Source organism: Cricetulus griseus, chromosome 7 (assembly GCF_003668045.3).
Source record: "Cricetulus griseus strain 17A/GY chromosome 7, alternate assembly CriGri-PICRH-1.0, whole genome shotgun sequence".
Classification (NCBI taxonomy): domain Eukaryota; kingdom Metazoa; phylum Chordata; class Mammalia; order Rodentia; family Cricetidae; genus Cricetulus; species Cricetulus griseus.
The window spans coordinates 90,927,340-90,947,815 of record NC_048600.1 but is presented as its reverse complement, the minus strand read 5'-3'; the positions used below and the strand labels follow the sequence as shown (position 1 = coordinate 90,947,815).

Genomic DNA, 20,476 nt, shown 5'->3' with positions numbered 1-20,476 from the left:
GGGGATATTTAATTTTGTATCAGTTTTTTGCTTTTTGAGGCACAGTCTCATAGTCCAGGCTGGTTGCAAAAATCACTGAGTAGCTGTGGATAACCTTAACTCCTACTCCTCTTAACATTTCCCAAGTACTAGGATTATAGGCATGTGCCAAATCTGGCTCTTCCTCTTGTTTTTGCCGCAGTCTCTCTATGGAGTCCATAAGGGCCTTAATCTTCCTACCTCAGCATCCCAAGGACTGGTATTATAATGCATGCCAAACATGATTTAATTTTTTTATGATAAAATTTTAAGGAGCACAGCCCCCCTCCCCGGCATGTTAAGAGATGATTACCATTTTGAAGAAGAGACTTAACACAGAGGTTGAAGAGAATGTCTAAATTTCATTATTTTATTCCTTGTCTAGAAGTACTTGGTAGAATGTTGATCAAGAACAGTATTTAAGCTGAGTGTGGTGACTGTTTAGTCCCAACACTCTGAAAGCAGAGGCAATGTGGTTATATCAAGTTCTAAGCCAGCCAGAGTTAGATGGTGAGACCTTGTCACAAACCACACCAAACCAGTATAATAAGAGCAATGAAACTAAGCATAACTTTACATTTTTTTATCCTTCTTCATATATGAGTCCTAGCAGATGACTAGGACATGGGTTCCTCAGTTGGTGATAAATACAGAAATATTTATATTAATGGTGTAATGTGGAAGTTGAGGCATTAACTTTTCAATTATACTTTGCCTTCAATACCAGCCTTAGGAGGCAGAGGCAGGTGAATCTCAGAGTTCAAGACCAACCTGGTTTACAGAGTGAGTTCTTGAACAGCCAAAGTTATACAGAGAAGCCCTGTCTCATTAAACCAAAAACAAATAAATAAATATAGAAAAGCATAAAGTAAGCCATTCCTGCACGTGGCACATGCACCCTGTAGTTCCAGCCCTGAGCAGGTTGAAGCACATTGAAGCAGGAGGACTTCAAGGACAACTTGGTCAAAGGCTGGGGCTTGGAGTGGTTCTATCTAGAATGATTCTGTCCAGCTTTTTGTCTTAAAGAAAAGGTAGTTGTAGTAATCATTTATTATTGTACATTTCAAAATCAATCTAAAGTTTGGTGCATATTTTCCACAGAAAGTAGGATCTGTTATAGATTGTGGTTAAAGTTGAGATTATTGTTGAGATTACTGTGGAAAGAAAAGAAACTCGTGTGGAACATTCTAAATGAACAAAGAAACATGTTTTTATTTTCTGCCTTAGATATCTGGTAAAGTTCTTCCTCGCTGCATTTATAACTACCATAATTTTTTTATGAGATGAAATTTAGGTTTATGACATGAATATTTGCCAAGTGTAAAAGATATCTGCAGTCTTATCATGACTTTCTGGTTCTCTATTTTCTTCCTGATTATATATATATATATGTAAGTAAGTATACACTATGCCAAATGCGATATGTTGAGACATACTTCACCCCCCCCTTATATGTATACACACATATTTTTTTTTCTTTTCTTTTCAGTCTAAAGAACTCCAGATAAAAAAGCAATTTCAGGACACATGCAAAATTCAAACCAGACAGTACAAAGCATTAAGAAACCACCTACTGGAGACTACACCAAAGAGTGAGCACAAAGCTGTTCTGAAAAGACTCAAGGAGGAACAGACTCGGAAGTTAGCCATCTTGGCTGAGCAGTATGATCATAGCATTAATGAAATGCTTTCCACACAAGCTGTGAGTTTGCTTTGTATAGGCAAAACAAATTAGGAATCCTTTCTTTCTATCTCCTAAATGAAACCTTAGCAATAAAAAGATAAATTGGCAACAATAGTTCTTTAATAGCCCAGGGAAAAATAGTGGTCATCTGTATTCTTCCTATTCTCAACATTGCTTGGAAAAAGCATGGTGTATATAGATACATTAAGAAATAAGATCCTAAAAAAAAAGAAAGAAAGAAAAAAAAGAAAGAAAGGGGAAAAGGAAAAAAAAAAGAAATAAGATCCTATAAAGGCTCCCTGCAGATATGGCTTTCAGCAGCTTATCTAGATCAGATGAGTAAACTGTAGGCAAAACATACTTCTGTGTATAGGAATCTTCTGTGTATAGGAGCACGTGGATGAAATATTGTGCAAGTGGTTGTTTTTTTATTTATTTATTTACTTATTTATTTATTTATTTATTTATTGGTTTTTCGAGACTGGGTTTCTCTGTGGCTTTGGAGGCTGTCCTGGAACTAGCTCTTGTAGACCAAGCTGGTCTCGAACTCATAGAGATCCACCTGCCTCTGCCTCCCGAGTGCTGGGACTAAAGGCGTGCACCACCACGGTCCAGCCGCAAGTGTTTTCTTTTCTTTCTTTTCTTTTCTTTTTAGTTTCTTTTATTGTGATTTTATTGTCTCCATAACAAGAGCAGCTTTGAACTGGATCACTTGGCCCTTTCTCTTCTTTTTGCCTCCCAGCTCAAAATGCTTGCATTTCTTAATAGCCAGCATCCTCTTAGATCTGCAGTTGGGCTCAACACACTCAAGCCTGAACACAATCTTCTTTGTAGTTTTAGCCTTTTTTTTTTTCCCCCAGAAAGTAGGCTTAGTCTGCCCACCATAGCCACTCTGTTTCCTGTCATAACACCGCTTTCCCTGGGCATACAAAGAGTCCTTGCTCTTCTTGTACTGTGTCACTTTATGGGGCTGGTGCTTGCTGCATTTCTTGCAGAACGTCCGGCGGGTCTTAGGGACGTTCACCATATTGGTGGCAGCGATATCAGCACAGAAAGAAAGAAGCCCGCAAGTGTTTTCTTAAAGGACCACATAATCAATATTTTAGACTTTGCAGACCAGGAGTTAAAAGTGACGATATTCTGTAACCATGTCAAAATGTAAAACCGTTTTAACTATAGGACTGAACTAAGGTAAACAAGCAGTTACCTAGATCTGGCTTGTGTGCTATGCTTATTGACTTTGATTTCTACTAGGGAAGGAGAGAGTGAGCACTTTATATTACCCAATCATATTCCAGATTTTTCTTAAGAAAAAGTATAGTTACTCAAGCATCTTCAGAGCAGCTTACAATATCTTCTGTCATGCAGTATTGGTTATTGTCTTTCTTTTTCAGGGATGTCTACACCACGCTACAAGAAAGAACAGTTATGTAGCTTACAAAAATGTAGTGTGTCTTCTCTTGCTTTTCTTTTCTGTAAGTTATGAATGGATAGTTCACAGTAGAATATATCAGTTTCTCTTCTTTCTCAGCTGCGTTTGGATGAAGCACAGGAAGCAGAATGCCAGGTTTTGAAGATGCAGCTGCAGCAGGAACTGGAGCTATTGAATGCATATCAGAGCAAAATCAAGATGCAGGCTGAGGCCCAACATGATCGAGAGCTTCGAGAGCTGGAACAGAGGGTCTCCCTTCGCAGGGCACTCTTAGAACAAAAGGTATAGATAACAAAAGAAAGAGAACTGTTCTAGTATTTGTTTTTATCAAAAGAACTAAATATATATGTGTGTGCCCACAAACTTGGGGATGGGCGGGCGTGTGTTTTTATTTTCTTTCAGTGTATATGTATGATGTATTGTCTTAGTGTGCATGCACATATTTGTGTGTGAGTGCAGGCTTCTGTGCCACGGCATGTGTGGAAGTCAGAGAGCAGTGCCAAGTGTCATTCTTCACTTTCCACCTTGTTTGTGGTAGCTAGTCCACAAGTTTCTGGGGCTCTTCTGTCCACTTTCCTTTCACCACAAACATGGTGGAATTATAGGTATATCTTTCACACTTTGCTGTTTCTCTCTCTCTCTCTCTCTCTCTCTCTCTCTCTCTCTCTCTCTCTCTCTCTCTCTCGACAGGATTTCTCTGCATTGCTTTGGAGCCTGTCCTGTCCTGGCACTCACTCTGTAGACCAGACTGGCCTCAAACTCACAGAGATCCACCTGCCTCTGCCTCCCAAGTGCTGGGATTAAAGGCGTGCGCCACCAACGCCCGGCTCTATTTTTGAGATAAAGTTTCATTGTGTAGCCGTGACTGGCCTGTAACTCTGTGTAGACCAGGCTAGCTTTAAAAATCACAGAGAAAGAAAGTACAACATTACCTGGCTGTAGCTAGCTTTTACATGGGTTCGGGGGATCTAGACTCAGGTCCTCCTGCTTGCATGTCAAATACTTTTACCTACTGAGCTATCTCCATAGTTCTTGTTTCTTTTTGAGGCTTGGTCTCACTCCATAGCCCTAGTGGCCCTTGAATTTGCTAGGCAAACCAGGTTGGCTTTGAACTCATAGAGCTTTCCCTGCCTCTACTGGTGTTGGGATTAAAAATTTGCACCACCATACCCAGATTCACAGCTTTTATTTGAATTCTTTTGGACTGATTAAATGAGCCTAAGGCCTTCCGCTTGCAAGACAAGAACTCTACTAATATCAACAGAGGTTGCATACTGTCTTTCATTAATTCTAGTTTGGTAGATTAAGTATTCAATAATGAACTTTTATTATTTATTGTTTGTTTTGTTTTTGAGCAACATTTCACTTTGTAACTCTGGCTGTCTTGGAACTCACTATGTAGACAGGACTGGTCTTGAATTCACAGAGAACCACCTGCTTCTGCCTCCTGGGTGCTGGGACTAAAGTCATGTGCCACTACACCCAATTCAATGGGTGAACTCTAAATGAGTTCTGAAACTCAAAGGAATATTGTGGCAATATTTTGTTTATGATCTAACAAATAAAGCTTGCCTAAAGATTAAAGAAGCAAACATCTAGCTGCTAGAGAGTTCTCATTCTACCAATGCTCAGAATGCATCTCCAGACCACATCTGTCTCCACCAAATCTCCTTCTGCCTGAGCTCCTGACTCCTCTCATCTTATATTCCTCTCTAGTGTTGGGATTAAAGGCATGGGATCCCAAGTGCTGAGGTCACCTTTGTGTGAGCTCTGTCTTTCTTTTAGATTGGATCAATCTCAGAGTAGCTCAGGGTTTCCTTGAACTAACCGAGATCTGTCTGCCTCTGTCTCTTGAGTGCTGGAATTAAACATGTATACCATCACTGCCTGGCCTCTATGGCTAACTAGTATGGCTAGCTTTGCACTCTAATCTTCAGGCAAGCTTTATTTGTGAGATCATAAACAAAATATCACCATAGAATATAATTAATGGGTAAAGATTATGAGCCATGAGAAGACTAAGACTTGGTACTTTAGAGATACAAAGGAGCTGCTTGAAACAACTCAATGATCTGAAGGTGGAGCTGTCTCAAATCCCAAAGTTTTCATGCACCTTCAAACTCTCAAAGATCTGACTTGTCCACAAATTCTTCATTTATGTCCTCACCATTGTTAACCAGACTCATAAAGAAAACCACAGAAAATTCTACAGGGGCAAGAAATACAGACTCATGGGCCTATGGCCCAAGAAAATAATGAACCATGTGCCACTGAGCCCAAGGAGAAGCTGAAAATAAGGAAGTAGTGGCTATACCCACAGTGCAAGGACTTGATCAAGGCCTGAAGTTCCCAAAACAATAAAACACACAAAAAATGGACTACGCATGGTGGCACATATCTATAATCTCAGCCCCTCAGATATGGAGGCAAGAGGATAGGAGTTCAAGATCATCTTTGTCTACATAACAAGTTTGAGGCAAACCTGGACTACATGAGACCTACAAACAAAAAGGATATAAAACTATGCGAAGACCATAAAATTTTTAGAGGAGCAAAGGTGGCTTACTTCTTTGTCTGCCTCACTCTACCTAAGGAGATTGCAGAAAGACTTATATAGTGAAGAACAGAATTGCAGTGATTGACCAAGATAGAGAAAACCATGAATATATTCTTCACTCATATTTCTTTGGTCTGAAACTATGCAGATTGTGCAAGATTACAGAGGAACAGAAGTTAAAACCTGTTCCACAAGCTGAAAGTCACGCATTTTATACATCTAGATTCATCATTACTGTTTGGAGAGTTTTGGGGTGGAGGGGATAGAGACAATTCTTAATAGTTTAAGTTGACACTAACTCACCAAATATCCAAGGTTAGCCTTGAACTCACCAGGTAGTCAAGGTTAGTGTGAAAATCTTTTCAGGGTTGTTTCCACCATAGGGTTGGGATTACAGGCATGCAGCACCATGTTATCAATATCTTTACTACTTTTTCTGATTTATTCTTTGTCAGATATATTAGCGAATAGATCTAGAATCCTGAAATTAATTTGTCATCCAGAGTACTAAGGTGTATGTGTGTTCCTCTCTGAGAAAGATTGATTTGTTAAAATGATAGTAGCAAAAATGTTTGAGAAGTTTGAAAAAGCGTTCATCATGAGAAATGGTAGTTATTTATAAACCGAATTCAGTGATATGTTCCAAAGTTCTTGAGTAATAAAAATAGAATGCCTTACTTAGTTTTTTTTTTTTTTTTTTTTTTGTGTGTGTGTGTGTGTGTGTGTTTTAGTTAAGCCTGGGGTTACAGACTTACAATCTCAACTACTAGGGAGGCAAAGGCAAGAGAAGTGCATGTTCAAAGCCATAATGAGCAACTTAGCATGACCCGGTCTTAAAAAATAAAAGCTGAAGCTGGGTGGTGGTGGCAGCTGCACACACCTTTAATCCCAATGCTTGGTAGGCAGAGGCAGGCAGATCTATGTGAGTTTGAGATTAGCCTGGTCTACATTACTAGTTTCCGGACAGCCTAGGGTATATAGAGAAACCCTGTCTCAGGGTTGGGGCTTAAATAAGTAAATAAAAATTGGGCTGATGATTCAGCTGAGCAGGTAGAGGCATTTCCTTTTAAGCCTGACAAGCTGAGTTTGATCCCCAGGACCCACAACTGTCACCCACCTCCTCTGCTATCCCTCTTCTTCCTTTTCTCCCCTCCCTTTCCTCTTTTTGATGCAGGACTTAGAACATACTCAGCACATGCTCTATGACTGAGCAACACTCCCAACCCCAGTTCTTCAAAATTTATGAAGTCTTTTTTTCAACTCTTACGTCTAGATGAAAAGCTTCCTGGATGCTGGGATAACAAGTGCACATCACCAAGCCCAACAATGAAGTCAATTTAAAAAGTAGACAGAAAACTTTCTGATGCATGATTAGTTGACAGTCAGGATCTACTGACTAATACTGTTGTTACTCAGAAGATGGGGCTGGAGATGGCTTAGTGGTTATGAGCACTGGTTCAATTTCCACCACCCTTATAGTGGCTCATAAACACTTGTAACTCCAGTTTCAGAGGATCTGACACTGGTTTCTTTTGTCCATGAGTAGCAGGCACACACATGTTGTAAACAAAATAACCATATATACATACATAAATAAAAATAATTTAAAATGTATGGTGGCTGAGGCAGGAGGATCCAATATTCCAGCATAGCTTGAGCTACATAAAGAATGGGCTGATTGAGCCGTGTGTTGGTGGCGCACGCCTTTAATCCCAGCACTCGGGAGGCAGAGGCAGATGGATCTCTATGAGTTCGAGGCCAGCCTGGTCTACAGAGAGAGTTCCAGGATAGGCTCCAAAGCTATAGAGAAACCTTATCTCGAAAAGAGAAAAAAAAAGGGTTGTTTGAACAAACACACATCTTATGTGATGTAGAACGTAGTAGCTAGGTGGTAGTGTTTTCCTAGCATGCTGGAGACCTGGGGTTCAATCATCAGTACTGACTTCATCCATTCCCAACCCAAGTTCTTTTGCTTTCTTTGAAGAAAGCTGGTGAGATGGTACACCATGGTGAAGTTACCTTGCTGAATCCGGTTCTTGTATAGTTGGATTTGTTTTAAGACAAAAAATTCTCTGTCCTCCAGCACAGAGAATTCTGACTGATGCAAGATCATGAGTGTAGGTCATTTATATTAATAAATGACCAGTTAATCTGCCAATCTTTATTTAACCTAAATATAAACATCCCTATGTATCTACCAGTTTATATAAAATACCAAATAAAGTACAGGAGAAAATATTAAATGATGACATCAAGATGTAATTAGTCAGCCAAGTGTTGGTGGCACACACCTTAAATCCCAGCACTCGGGAGGCAGAGGCAGGTGGATCTCTGTGAGTTTGAGGCCAGCCTGGTCTCCACCTTAGACTAAAACAAAACTTAAATAACAAAAAATGTATGGTTTTTGTTTTAGCTTGGCCTGAATCCAAATAAACAAATTATAAAACAAGACTTTTGACATAATAGAAGAAATTTAGATACAAACTAAAAACTTGTTACCACAAATTTCATTGTGATACTAGTATCTCAATGAAATGGTTATTTTGTTAACCATAATTGACATTAGATCAAAAAGTATAACTTGGCTGGGCACTCTAGAGGCAGGGTCAGGTAGATTGTGAGCTCAAGGCCAATCTGATCTACAATTGAGTTCCAGGCCTGCTAAGGCTACACAGTGAGATCCTGTCTCAAATCCTGTTTGCATTTAGGAGTAAAGTGTTTTTCAAAACTGTACTTTCTCTATAAAAGGGTAGATTCGACAGTGGTGGCACACACCTTTAAACCCAGCATGTCTTTTTTTTTTTCCCCAAAGATTTTATTTATTAAGTATATAGTTATCTGCATGCATGCTTGCACACCAGAAGAGGGTACCAGATCTCATTACAGATGGTTGTGAGCCACCATGTGGTTGCTGGGAATTGAACTGGGGTCCTCTGGAAAAGCAGTCAGTGCTCTTAACCTCTGAGCCATCTCTCCACCCCCCCTCCACCCCCAGCATGTCTTTTAAATAATTTTCAGTATATATCCGTAAAATAGCTGTTGAATGTTTTTAGTAGTTATTACTGCTTTAGCTTATAGATCTGAAACATAAATTGATCTTTTCACTCCCTTTTCCTACCCTGGCAGATTGAAGAAGAGATGTTGGCTTTGCAGAATGAACGCACAGAAAGAATACGTAGCCTGCTCGAGCGTCAAGCCAGAGAAATTGAAGCTTTTGACTCTGAAAGCATGAGACTAGGTTTTAGTAACATGGTTCTTTCTAACCTCTCCCCTGAGGCATTCAGCCACAGCTACCCAGGAGCTTCTAGTTGGTCTCACAATCCTACTGGGGGTCCAGGACCTCAGTGGGGTCATCCCATGGGTGGCACACCACAAGGTTGGGGCCATCCAATGCAAGGTGGACCCCAGCCATGGGGTCATCCCTCAGGGCCAATGCAAGGGGTCCCTCGAGGTAGCAGTATGGGAGTCCGCAATAGCCCCCAGGCTCTGAGGCGGACAGCTTCTGGGGGACGGACGGAACAGGGCATGAGCAGAAGCACGAGTGTCACTTCACAAATATCCAATGGGTCACACATGTCTTACACATAGTAATTGAAAGTGGCAATTCTGCTGGAGCTGTCTGCCAAAAGAAACTGCCTACAGACATCATCACAGCAGCCTCCTCACTTGGGTACTACCGTGTGGAAGCTGAGTGCATATGGTATATTTTATTCGTTTTTGTAAAGCGTTATGTTTTGTGTTTACTAATTGGGATGTCATAGTATTTGGCTGCCGGGTTTTTGTGGTTGGCTTTTTGTTCTTTTGTTTTTGACTTTTGGAAAATTTTAAAAGTGGGAATAGATAAATAATTTCATATGTGTGGCAAAAAGAAATTGGCTTAATAGAAGGAGTTTTATCTGAACAATGTAAAAATAAAATGAACCAAACTGGCCTGAATCATCACTTTAGGATGTCCATAGCCTCAAAGGGTTATTGGAAGATATAATGCCTTCTTCCATATTCCAAATTCTTCGAGTCACTGACAGCAGGCAGCATCTATACTGAAACACCTTCTTACTGAAACATACCTCCACTCCTTACCAGTGTATATCCTTTCTTTGTGAAATTGGTCTGACTTCTCAACCTCATTTGGACTAAAAAGCAGAAAACCATGAACATTAAAAGATTGTATTTACCTTTTCAGGTGGTAGAAAATCATTTAGTTCTTTGCTAAGTGCTTCAGAAGTTTGTTGCTGATTTTGTAGGTTGTGTCGTTGTAAGATGAAGATCATAAGCTGTGTGGGGTTTGCACTAACAAACGTGTGAGCTATCAGAGGGAAAATCCAGTGGGCTAGTGGGCCCTGAAGGTTCCTGTGATAGATACATTTTCAGCATGGAACGAGGAGATAAAGCTTATATATCCTGACATTTTGTTTCTTGTGCAATGATATCTCATGCTACCCAAACTGTAAGACCCCAGACAGTACATTTGCTTTGTTTTTACAAAAACAAAGACACTTAGCCAGCACGAAGCAAATGCCGGAGGTATTTGAATGATGCCATATTTGTGAACTGCCATCTATTAGAATACTCATCACACTACACAGACATAATTTTATTATCTCCCTTTTTGGCTTATGGGATTTCCTGTTTACAAGTAGCAATAGTCAATTCTTTAAATACTTAGTTGCCACCAGGAGTCACTAAATCAGTGACTATCAGCTGCTGACTAATCTTCACACTGTAGATGTTGCTTCATCTCTGTGTTTAGTCGTGTTTTTGTTGCTGCAGTACCTTACAGACTTTTAGTTCACTGATACTTAGTGACCATCTTAGTCCATGTTATATCACATAATAGCAAGTCCCCTTTCAGCAGTCTCTAGCTTAGTGCTAAAATACTACTGAGAAACAAACTTAAGTTAGTTTGGTGAGTGAAAGAAAACAGCAGAAATTAAAAATAAGTTATATAGTGGTCAGGGAACACTAACTGGGGAGTGTGTTCTGTCTTTTTTCAATGAAGGATCAATCCAGTGTTGTACGTCAGTGCTAGTTAGAATCCTCTGGTTGCTTGTGTAGAGCTTGAGTTGGAGGTAGGTAAGAGGTAATGCCATTTTTAGTGACAGACGAGGGTTTCTTAAAAGTTACTATCCTGCTCCCTTTTCAGTTGTCTTGAAGAGCGCTTGCTGCTGACTCTGGTTCCTGTTTTTCATGTAATTAGATGGCAAGAACACACTTAATCATACTTAAACCAAACTAGTGACCGAATTGTCATCTGCTACTATTGAAGTTCTTCGTTTTCTTAACCACATCTTAAGACTTGTCCAGGTATGTCATTCCAATCTCCATGACTTACCTCCTTAAGGAATTTCTAACTTTGGTTTGAGAGTTTCTGACACTAATTAACAGAAAAATTAGATCAGGGTATGGTAGCACATGCTTATAATCCCAGCACCTGGGAGGTAGCAGTCTGGGGTTCAAGGCTGCCTTCAGCAGTCTCACAAAGGGAAGAAAGATGCTATAATATAGATCCTTTGAAAACCAATAGAAGGTTGATGGCAGAGTTCACACACATTTTTAAACATGTTCAACATCAGTTTTTAGGTAAACATACTTACAGCTAATAAAAAGGACTTTTCTTTTAGTTTTCTGTCTTTTTTTGTATTCAAAATACTATTCAAGAGTTTCAAACAAATTGAGAGTTCTATATATTTGGAGAAATTAAGGGAAAGCTTTAGATTTAATAGGCTGTTCACAACTATAAAAGACCATCTTTTGCAGTGTGGCCATGCTGGTGGCACACACCTTTAATCCCAGGAGGCAGAGGCAGAGGCAGAGCCTGGTTTACAGAGAGCTAGTTCCAGGAGAGCTAAGACTGTTAGACAGAGAAACCCTGTCTTGAAAAAACAAAAAATAAAAAGACCATCTTTTACAAGATGGTCTTATAAAACCATTAAAAACCATTCTTCATGAATCTGGCCCCTATCTGCTACTGGAGGGTCAGAATGGGAAAGCAGGTCAGATGTGAATTTTAAAAATTCAGACTCCAAACTACTACCAGAGATACATTTTATAGTACAGCTGTGAGTTTCACTTGGTCAGATTGAGTTGCCAAGTCCACTTTGGTCATAATGTGCTCATATTAGTGTGATTTCCTACTGACTGTGTTGTCTCCAATAGGGATTTCTGCCTCAGCTAATTGTGTGGCACCTAGCTTCCTCATGTAGGCCAGGATTACACCATCAATTTAGTTAAAATCCATGTGGTTTTCCAAATGATGAAAATGATGAGGGTTATGTGTTTGTAAAGCTATAACTTCTGAGGAATCATGTACATGGCAGGGTTTTTGTCACAGTAAAAACTGGTAACAGGAAAATTTGAAAGGGTTTGAAATGCCCCGAAGACAGGGCAAGTAGTTTCTGGGAGAAAAAAATGAAAATGTCAACATTTGGCCAAATAAACAGCACCAAAAGTGAAAAAACGTGGAGAACATGTGTAGCACACCAGAAGTTACTGATCTATATATGGTATTCAGAGCCTGACAGAGAAATGTTTCTTGTTCTCCTCTTTTGGGTCAGCATTTTAAAAATGCAAAGAAAGCCTCATATATTGAGACATTTTATTCCTAATTAAATTCCCCACCTTTGCACATAACTTTTAAACTTAACTCTAACCCTAAATTGTGACATCAGAGAGTGTTTGCACTGTGTAGCAATGCTAGCTGAAAGCGTGTTTATTTTTATAGCGCTCCTGTCCTTTTACTCATTTCCATAACTAGACATGAATAGTCCTGAACGAGAAGTCACACCCACAGGAGACACACACTTAGTCTCAAGTCGAGGCCTTTCCAGTAAAGTGGAACTTCGTACATAGTCATGATTTTTTGACTGCCTGGACATCAAGTAAATAACATTCAAAACACTAAAGAAACTGTCCTGGAGATTCCATCCTGCTAACAACTTTTTGTGTACATCTTTTTTTTTTTTTTTCCCCAGATCTTAAGGCAGAATTTAGTAATTTTGTGCTTCTGTAAATGTCTAGCATTTTGAACATATAGAATACATTGTTTTGGACACTGGAATAATATGATTTATTTTCACCTATAAAAATGACTTCATTGTACTTGAACATCTTTGCATTTCTCCATTTGTGCCATTTATAAGTGGAAATAAATTGTATTATACCATGATCTACTGGCTTTTTGAAACTGTTACATATGCACATTTTTGGTATAGCTATTTTCATTTTTATGTGTATATTGTGTAATATATATATATATATATATATGTCTATTTGTGTGTATAGATGGATGGATATAACTCATTCTATACATGTCTGCCAGGGCTCGGTTTTGAGTTTTGTTATTGTTTTTTACTTCTTTACCCTTTGTTAAGGCAAGGATGTGTGTTTTTAAAGAGTACTCTGGGCTGATATTTATGAGAAGGTGTTAGTAGATGCAGTCTCTTTTCTTTTTAATTCCTTAACGCTTGTATGAGTGAGGAGAAAGTTAAGTAAAACGAAACCATAAATTACAGTATAGTAAAAATGTGATAGGGAAGGAGCCAGTTGGTGTTTGAGTTTGTTTTACAATGCAATAAAACGTGAGCAGGAGAAAACTGAACTGTGCAAAGAACACTGGTGGTGATTTTCTGCAAAGGTAAAAAGCCAATGAGTCACATTCTTAATGGACTTTTTTGATTTCTTAGTGTTGATGCGATGATCCTCTCTTGTTCACTTTTACTTTCAACACTAATAGTTGTGTATTTTGCTGAGGATCAAAACTGCCAAGAAAGAAATTACTACTAAAACATATCTAAAGTTCTCCTAAACTGTAAAATCATAGGAGATGGTCACTGGGAAAGAAGGCATGATACTGGTTTGAAGGGCTGTCTCCTTTTAACTTACTATTCTTGCTTGCTAATAGTAAGTTCTTTATGCACCTTCCACCCCTTCTGAGCCACTACTACTCAAGCTGAGATTTAGTCCAACACAACACCCCTTTCTTAGTTTTGCTTCTTTTCTTTTGAGACAGGGTCTTGGTATGTAACCCTTTCTTGTCTGGTAATTGATGTTTACCCAAGGCTGGCCTCAAATTCCTAGCACTCCTGTCCCAGCCTCCCAAGTAGTGGGATTACAGTTGTGACCCACCATGCTCAACCACAGCAACCCTTTCTTTTGGAAGTTTTATAGTTCTGCATTTGACTCATATTCAGAATGTGAAGTGTCCTAATGTGTATTAAAGTCAGAAAGATAATATATTTAAGCTATACTAAGCATGAATCTGCTATAATGATGAAAAATTCTCACTTCTTACTTAGAGCCTTCTCTAAGGAGCAAAGTCAAAATTTGGGCCATCATCATTGAGCTGCTTATCAAAATACAGGTCATTATTTAAGATAAACACATTCTGTTTTGTTTTGTCCCCGTTACAGAAGTCTCCCTTCCCTGGTTTAGCATCGCCTTTTAAAAGGCACTCACCCTTAGTTAAGAACTGGAAATTCCCACCCTCGGATTCCTTAAAGGATGAAGAGTGTGCTGTACACTCAGCATACGTGCCTCTTGTATGCAAGGACTACTGATTGAAGTCTGTTTTGCTGTCTGGTTATGTTGTCTGCACTTTTATGAAATCACTACAGTAGATCTACGTTGGAAATATTAATTTGTAAAGAAATTTTTATTAAACACTGTAGAAAAAGAAAGTGAACATGAGAATTCTTCCTTTTTGTGCATTTATATTTTCTGCTGAAATCTGGTAGCCCACTTTTAAAGTTGTATTGACTTTTTTTTCCTGTTTAATTATATTCAGATTTCCCAAGTTTTATTCAAACAAGTGCTGGCCTTCAGATCATAAATATAAGAAATATGCACCATATCTGCCTGTTACAGGCTTCTGAAACTTGCACCGCCCATCCATGCAAAAATAAGTATCTTAAATAGAAACAGAACACAAACTGGGGAGCCATGTACTATGTCACCATATCTGTTAACTGTTTCCAGCGATCCAAACTCTGTGTGTGAGAGTGTGTGAGAGAGAGAGAGAGTGTGTGTGTGTGTGTGTGTGTGTGTGTGTGTGTGTGTGTGTGTGATAATGTATTGGGGGTTTTGCTTTGCTTTGCTTTTAAATATACAAGGGGTTCTTATTTAAACAGAGGAAATGGTTAACCCTCTCCAGCTGATGCCCATTGGATATAATACTTTTTACATCTGTAGGTAGTTGGGAATGTGGAGAGAAGGTAAAGACTTCTCAATGAATGAAAAAGGGTATCTTGATACTCAAGAATCCCCCCCCAAAAAAAAATAAGTACGGGTAATTCAACCTGCACAGTTTCCTTTCACTTGTAGTTTAATAATTATGAGTGAAAAATCATGTAATTATCTGTAAATATGTAGCTAACAAATTGACCTAGTTTCTGTATTTTTTTGTTTGTTTGTTTTGGTTTTGTACTAAAGTTTATAGGTCTGTGCCAGCTAGAGAGGAGTTACTGTCATTGCTAGTTGTGGTTCTAGCATATAACCCTGAAATCATCCTAGATGACATTTTTAGAATTAATGCTTAAATGTTGTTAAACAGGGAGAAATGGAGCTTAATCATTGGTCAGGTTTGAAATCTTTTGAAACTAAGTAATTTTATTTAATATGATGATTACATGTCTTCAGTCATGAGTGAGGTGTAGGGAGTCTCCCACCCCCAGTGGCCATGTTTACAGAGTGTTTTGTCTATAAAGTGCAAGTGTGTTAATGTTTATGTAAATTATGCAGGTGATAACTATGGTTTGGGACTGTTTATGGGCTCTTTTAACTGAATTTTAAAATGAAATGAACTATGTTTATTGCTGGCACATTGATCCCATTTCTGGAACATTTTTCCTACTTCCAGAATTCCGTATGTTCCTTGACATTACCCCCACTTAACCTCCCTTCCTCTGATATGCCTTGTAGCTAAGATATTAAAGACTGTTGAACTTAGATGAGGGAAATGCATTTCTTAAAAATCCATGAACCCTCAATTGTATGCTTTCAGTATTGTGTTATATGTTTCTATGGCAACTTTGAAGTCAGTGGTTTAGAAATGAGATACCAATGTTAATGAAAAGTATGTACTCTTTGCTTTTGCATGGCTTGGCTTAGTATCCAAGGTATATTAGAGCCACTTGAAAGCATGAAGACCAGTTATATGGAAACAGGTTTCTCTCAGTGGCACATTTTGCTTTTTCTTAGCCCACAAATACATTGCCTTGGCATGAAAATTATTGTTAATACAAATTTCACATGGTCATCAAGCAAATTCTGTAATTTTGAAAGATGCAACTGCCTAATGTTTGCAGTTTGGTTGGTCTCTATCTCCAGTAACAATGTGGGTATGGAGTCCTTCTTGCGCGTTTGGGGGTCATAAACAGTTGGATCAGCTTATCAGGGCTTTGGCTGCCCCTGGGGTATTGCCATGCTGTTGTCTTTGCTTCCCATTCATTCCACATGTGCGGTGTCCTTTCTTGCACGTCATTCTCTCAAACCATCACCCTTCCTAACAATTTTATTTTGTCTTTTATTCACATTAAATGGGAATTGTGCCTATTTAGATTGCCCCTCTACTTAAATACACATATAACCCAAGCCAGAAACAAGGTGAAGAAACATTTTATTTTCCAAGTCCACTTGGCCAGTAAGTTACCTACAAACTTTTACCACATTAGCTTGACACTTGATAGAAGAGCCTATTAGGAGTCACAGTGGTTCCATAGAGTAAAATCCAAGTGAAGAGGGATGTGTGGGGTTTCCATTAGGAAATAATTTTGTTCTTAGTTTATCTTTTATGATTCTTTTCTGCTAGTTTAGAATAGGTTCTCTCTCTCTTTTTTTTAATTTTTTAGGGAAATTTTTACAAAAATAATGATCTGATGTAAATAACATTTTAAAGTACAGTGCACATAACTTCCCTAGGCTGTTCCAACCTATTTGTAAATGCTTTAGAGTTTTTAAATTAACACTTGTGTTGCTAAATCCTATTTATGTAAGTCTGAAAAGGTTTTTAACCCATATAAAACATTTAAATAGTGCAGGTTATAATGAGCAAGTTAGCTTTGAGAACCCCTCCTTTTAGTATATGAAAAAACCTAATGCGCATTAATGAGGTTGGAGAGACTATGAGAAATATGTATAGTGTATATTTTAAACAGCTTTGCTTGTATTGTGAAGATTTAAGAACAAACTTGAGATTTTTAAAGTTAACTATTAACACAGTTTTAACATAAGTTATCCCACTGGGTTTAAAAGCATCTTGAATGTATAACCCTTCTATAACCCAGATTGGTTTCTGCTTTTACCGAATCATCTAGACGTTATTTATATGTTTAGTTTCATGTACTCATTTCTTTTTTGTTTTCCTCAAACAGCATGGTTTTTTTTTTGCACATGTAGAAATTTTTAAAAGAAGGAAATTGATACATGATTTTTCTCTGGATTTTCTTCACTTCAGTCTTTCTACTAACCTCTTAAGGCCATGGCATTCCATTTGCTTTATTTGTGCAAATGCCAGGGTTGGCTTTTATTTTTATTTTTGCTATTTACCTGGAAAAAAAAAAGACAATGCTTCAGTCGATTGCTTTTTTATTTAAATTTTTAAAAAAAGAAAGAAAAAAAAAAAGCTGTAACCTTATCATTTCTGAGTAGACCATTGAGAGAGAAATGCACACCTGTCAGCCCAGGACCAGCTTTGGTGGCTAAAGGGAATATTTTAACTAAGCAAAATGTTCTGTACAAAACATGTTATTCACAGTCTGTTTCAGTTATTCCCACAAGTCAGGTCCTGATAAATGAGGGTTATCAGCTAACTGATATGTTATCATTGAGGTTCGTCAATGAATTTGTACATTTCTAGTTCCCTTTGGTGAAGGGGAAAATGATGATTTTGCAAGACCTAGATTTTGGCTTGTTTTCTTGCCTTCTTTTTTGGCAGCCTTCATCTTTTCCTAAAGCCCTTGAGCCTGTAGGGTTTTCATAGTGGACAAAGGACTTATGGTCGTTTTAAAACTGGCATAGATTGGGGGTGGGGGGACAAGAGATTATCATACAGGATCCTAACACTTTTAACAGTGGATAATTTTTAGTAAAACCAGTCCTTTCCAATTTTAGACTAGACAGATGCCCACAGTGGAGGCTTACCAAGGGTTGCAATGAGGAAGAAGCCTCTCCCTCACTGTCAGCACCAGCTGGCAAAGGTGACTGCAGGTGTGCATTTTCCTGTTGGTAGAATGGTCCACAGCACTAACTGGTAAGGCTTATTGTACAGTATATTGTCAGTATTCTTCTGGTTCAGCATACTTATAGTTCGTATATAACCTGTATTAATTGTATAGATTGTGCATTTAAAGCTGTTACCAAGTTGTCAGAACCTTAAGAACGAAAACAGGTCATATGTAATATTTTGTTTGTAAGTATCCTTTGTATCATAGCAAAGGAAATGTTTAAAAGATCAACTGTAATAAAAGTAATTTTAGTACACAGTGTCTGCTCATTTTTAATATTTTTTAAGATTTATTTACTTTTATGTGTATGGATACTTTGTCTGCATGTTTGTTTGTATTCCTGGTGCCTGAAGAAGTCAGAAGAAGGCATTAGATTGCCTGGAACAGAAGTTACAGATTTGATGAGCCACCATGTGAGCACCGGTAATTGAACCTGGGTTCCCTCAAAAAATAGAAAGTGCTTTTCTCTATGCTTCTTTGGCTGGCCTGCAACTCATAGAGAACCACCTGCCTCTCCCTACCAGGTGCTGGAATTAAAGGCATTTGCCACCATGTCAGGCAGAGCCAAGTGCTGTTAAATACTGACACATCTTTCCAGCCCCTGTTCAGTTTTTTTTTTTTTTTTTTTTTTTTTTCTCTCTCTCTCCCTTGAACAGGGTTTCTCTGTGTAGCTTTGGAGCCTACCCCTGGCACTTGCTCTGTAGACCAAGCTGGCCTGGAACTCACATAGATCCACCTTCCTCTGTCTCCCAAGTGCTGGGATTAAAGGCATGTGCCACCACTACCTGGCCCCAGTTCAGTTTTTTAGTGAATTTTTTCCATAAAGATATTTCAGTTCTGATCTTACAGGTACAGTGCTAGATGTGTGCCACCCCTCCGCCCCCCCCCCAGCTCAGTAGGGGGACTTAAATGGTCATGGTGCTAGACTTTGACCCCAAGGTCTTTAACATAACAATCAAAGCTACCACTAGAGCTTTATCCCCTGCCCTCTCTATTTTAAAGCATTGACATCATACTGGTTTATTTGACAAGCTCCTGGTCAGTTAAAGAGCCTGTCTCCAAAAAGGGGGGAGAGTGTGGGGGCTGAGGATGTGTATTATCTCAAGACAGAGTTCCTGCACTGTATGCACAGGTCCTTGAGTTCCAGTTTAAGCAGCTCATACACCAGGTGTGGTAGTGCATGAGTATAATACAGCACTAGGAAGGAGGCAGTGACAAGTTCAAGGTTATCCTCAACTACATAGTTTGAAGCTAGCCTGTCTCCAAAATAAAAAGCCTGGTGGCATGGCATATACCTTTAATCCCAGCACTTGGGAGGCAGGGACAGGTAATCTCTGAGTTCAAGGCCAGAGCAAGTTCCAGGACAGGCTCCAAACCCACAAAGAAACCCTGTCTAGAAAAACCAAAAACGTGAGGTCCTCTGGCCACCGAACACATTCACACATACAAAAGAACACTGATTTGGGTTCAGGTCTTAGCCCCATCACTGATTATATCTCTGGGGACTCAGGACATGACTCAGTGGGGTAAAGTGCTTGCTGCTGGAGCATGAGGACCTGAGTTTGGATCCCTAGTACCCACATGAAGCTAGGTGCAGTGGTGGCTTGCATCTGTAACCCCAGCAGTTGATGAGGGGGTAATGAAAGCAGGAAGATCCTTGATGTCTATTGGCCAGTCTAGCCACTCAGTGAGTTCCAGGTTCTGTGACTGAATGTGAAGACACCCAATGGACACGCTGGCACATAGACCCACACACCTGCATACATTGTGCACACAAAATAGTCACATCTCAGAGCTCAGTCTAGTAGAAATAAGTCTCAGCTAGAAAGCATTGTGAAGCTTCTTAATTGCAGTGTTTTCAGTGTCTCTGATACGAAAGCAGGAACGGCTTTGTTAGAGGGTTGGGTTCTGTCTGAGGAATTCGAGTTGAAGAAGGGCTTTCACGAGCTTTTAATATCACCCTAGATCCTGGTACACCTTACATTCTAAAGCTCATGTATGCCTACAGTCTTTTCCTATGAGGCATCTAATAAAATACCTCTAGGTTCACTCAATGAATTTTTGAGGGAGTGGGCAGTTGACCCAGGGTTTTGCTATTGTAGCAGAGTAGCTTCAAATTTGAAATACCTCCTATCTCAACCTGGATAGCCTGGTCTATAGTGTGAGTTTCAGGACAGCCAGAGCTACACAGAGAAACCCTACCTTGAAAAACAAAACAAGCCAGACAGTAGTGGCACATACCTTTAATTCTAGTACTTGGGAGGCAGAGGCAGGCAAATCTATTTGAGATTGAGACCAGCCTGGTCTACAGAATGAGTTCCAGGAGAGCCAAAGCTGTTACACAGAGAAACTGTTTTGAGAAACAAGAAAGGAAGGAAAGCAAGCAAGCAAGCAAGCAAGCAAGCACATAAAAAGACTTTCATGGCAGGAGAGGTGGCTCAGTGCTCAACAGCATGTACTGCTCTTGCAAAGGTCAGTTTCCATTCCCAGCACCTGCACCAGGTGGCTTACAACCACCTGCTCCAGAGGTCCACTACCTCTTGCCTCAGGTACTGCACATGGCCAAT

General features: G+C 39.2%; 2 protein-coding genes across 7 annotated transcripts in view; one reads left to right on the top strand and one right to left on the bottom strand.

Moving 5' to 3' along the window:
• The window catches only part of Taok1 (TAO kinase 1), an 88,807-nt gene extending 70,644 nt beyond the window's left edge, over nt 1-18,163 (top strand). For all 6 annotated transcript variants that reach the window (XM_027426647.2, XM_027426652.2, XM_027426648.2 and 3 more), the window contains 3 exons: nt 1,508-1,720; nt 3,234-3,416; nt 8,818-18,163. In XM_027426647.2, the coding sequence (XP_027282448.1) occupies nt 1,508-1,720; nt 3,234-3,416; nt 8,818-9,279 (858 nt within the window). In that variant the 3' untranslated portion in view covers nt 9,280-18,163. The remainder of the gene's footprint in view (nt 1-1,507; nt 1,721-3,233; nt 3,417-8,817) is intronic.
• On the bottom strand, nt 2,364-2,729 carry LOC103161070 (60S ribosomal protein L36a-like). Its single transcript, XM_027426655.2, has one exon. The coding sequence runs from the start codon at nt 2,727-2,729 to the stop codon at nt 2,364-2,366; it is 366 nt and encodes a 121-aa protein (XP_027282456.1).
• Nucleotides 18,164-20,476: the final 2,313 nt, after the last annotated feature.